This window comes from Daktulosphaira vitifoliae, unplaced genomic scaffold (genome assembly GCF_025091365.1).
Source record: "Daktulosphaira vitifoliae isolate Bord-2020 unplaced genomic scaffold, ASM2509136v1 Scaffold_1, whole genome shotgun sequence".
NCBI classification, from domain to species: Eukaryota; Metazoa; Arthropoda; class Insecta; order Hemiptera; family Phylloxeridae; genus Daktulosphaira; species Daktulosphaira vitifoliae.
Genome location: NW_026099572.1, coordinates 2,822,395 through 2,824,632, shown reverse-complemented (window position 1 = coordinate 2,824,632; position 2,238 = coordinate 2,822,395). Strand labels below are relative to the sequence as shown.

Genomic DNA, 2,238 nt, shown 5'->3' with positions numbered 1-2,238 from the left:
GCATGTGCATGCCCTTGCATTCGTCAGTAAACGTACCCGGTTGTTTTTTACGTTTATCGGTGTAACACGGGTGGTCAGTTGGATAATTGGATGTATCGAAATATTCGAGCAGGTAATTTTTCAAATCATCGTGAAAACTATTAGTTAAAATTAGGTAGATAAAAGAATCGGTGTCCATGTAACATAAAAGGAGCCTATCCGGTCCATATAACGGTAACATAACTTCATAATGGAATTTGTACATTATAGTTTTACTGATATCCAATAATGACTGCCCGATTAAAATTGGTTTATAAAAATTAATCCTCTCCTTTTACATGTGAACAGCAACTAAATCTTCATTGAATATGGTGCTGTGGCTATACGACGGTTTTGCAGCCAACTTTGACAATTTCTCCGGGTTACATACGAGTTTGATATTTTGGTGTTTTCTAACATTCTCCAAAGTTTTTCCTATAAAGTCAAAAATAATTTTAAAAAATATTTGTATATATATATATATATATATTCTTACCGTAGTTTGAGTTGATCATCGTTTTAGGTAAGTTTTGTCCAAACGTGGTGGTCGCTTTTTTGCGCAAATCCGTATTAAGCTGAATGTAAGAAGCCAACCAACGAGATTGCATAAATCTGATACATTTATGCAATTTGGTAACTACCACACCATGTTTTACAGCTTGTTTTAGAGCTCGGTAATGTACAATGTAACCACGTTTGGGATCTAGTGTAGTCATCAGTTTACTACATTTAGAAGACGTTAATGGCGGTTTTTCGATAACAGGAAAAAACGGTAAATCATTGTGTAAATCGTGTAGTTCTCGGGGATAATCTACATCGACCTCTGCAAGATAACCGTATTCACCGTCGTCGGGTGTATTGAATATCTCTTCAAATGTAACAGTCGACCACTCAAAATAGCCAAACGGAATGGGTTCCATAATTGCTGTAAAAATAAACAAATATTATTGTATACGTGTATACAAATATATAAGTAAAATTCTTACCCTTGCCATATAAATTAGTAGCGTCTAAATATTGAAGATACTTGTGTGCTTCATTGGGTTTGTAATCGACTAAGCCCGGGTGGTTTGCATGTGCATATCGCTGATTAACCTATATTTAATAATTGCTTTTAGTTTGATAAATGTTATTAATTTTTTTTATTCAATAATTATGCTTACTTGTGTTAGACCCCCACGTATACCCAGTTCAAACATTAACAGCATATCTGGATCTGATAACAACTGAATGTGAGCGTTTGTGTACTTTAACGTGGCCTTCAATAAAAAACAAAATGTATCCATTATTCTTTATTTTAAAAAATTGAAAAAAAGGGTCAAATGTATTCCTTGAATCCGAACGATTATTTTGAACATTAAACGGTCTCAGCACTTACAAAAAATTACACAGTTCATTATTGAACATTGATTTCTCCCAACACTCGTCGGTCACTTGAACCGAACGTGAACCAAAATAATGCTAATCGGGATAGAATTCCTACGTTAAATATTATGATGTGTCGAATTATACTTGTAAACATGAGAGTTTACTATATATATATATATATATATATACATTTATATTAATCTTTACTTTTATTTTGAAACTTAATGTAAATCTTATAATACATTATAATATCTAAAATTATAATGAATTGCTTTGAAAGTGTTGAATTCATTACTATACACATAATCCCTACCTCATATACACATATTGAAGGGCTCTGTGCGGTGTGCTCCATTGGGATTCCAGACGGTAACACGAACAACAAATAAATATTAAATTCCCTCAGGCGAGCCATCCAGATCCACCACAATGGCATATATATATATATGCCATCGAAAACTACGGATATATGTGATTTATTATTATTTTTCTATTGAAGTTATTAATTTAAGAATTTAATGTTCATTATTGAAAAAAAACATTTAATTCATCTGGCTGATAATTTCAACGGGCACGCGGTGTGTTTATCGTGATACTGTATACTGTATTAATTTATATTTAATTTTGTGTGAATTTGCTTGGATACCAAATAAACGCACTTTAAGTAAATAATTTTGAACGAATTACGGCGATTTTTGTGTTATGGAGAGCAATTAAAATTTTTAAAATCTTCGCAAAAAGCTTACGAGTTCTCTGTGTACAGACATTACCGTCGTGTATTGAATCCTTTTCGGCAGACGAAAATCACGATATGTATAGAAACACCGTATTGGCCACCGATCGGTCAGAAAC

At 32.8% G+C, this 2,238-nt stretch overlaps 1 protein-coding gene across 1 annotated transcript; it reads right to left on the bottom strand.

The window, feature by feature from the left end:
- Nucleotides 1-313: 313 nt before the first annotated feature.
- On the bottom strand, nucleotides 314-1,304 carry LOC126895927 (uncharacterized). The gene is made up of 4 exons (XM_050668268.1): nucleotides 1,182-1,304; nucleotides 1,005-1,113; nucleotides 515-943; nucleotides 314-453 (listed from the first exon to the last, which is right to left on the bottom strand). The coding sequence occupies exons 1-4, from the start codon at nucleotides 1,302-1,304 to the stop codon at nucleotides 314-316; spliced, it is 801 nt and encodes a 266-aa protein (XP_050524225.1).
- Between the last annotated feature and the right edge of the window lie 934 nt (nucleotides 1,305-2,238).

Coding starts and splice junctions, on each gene's coding strand:
- LOC126895927 (XM_050668268.1), bottom strand. CDS start 1,304: ATGGATACATTTTGTTTTTTATTGAAGGCCACGTTAAAGTACACAAAC. Junction 944..1,004: donor TACTAATTTATATGGCAAGG/GTAAGAATTTTA, acceptor TTATTTTTACAG/CAATTATGGAACCCATTCCG. Junction 454..514: donor GATGATCAACTCAAACTACG/GTAAGAATATAT, acceptor TTGACTTTATAG/GAAAAACTTTGGAGAATGTT.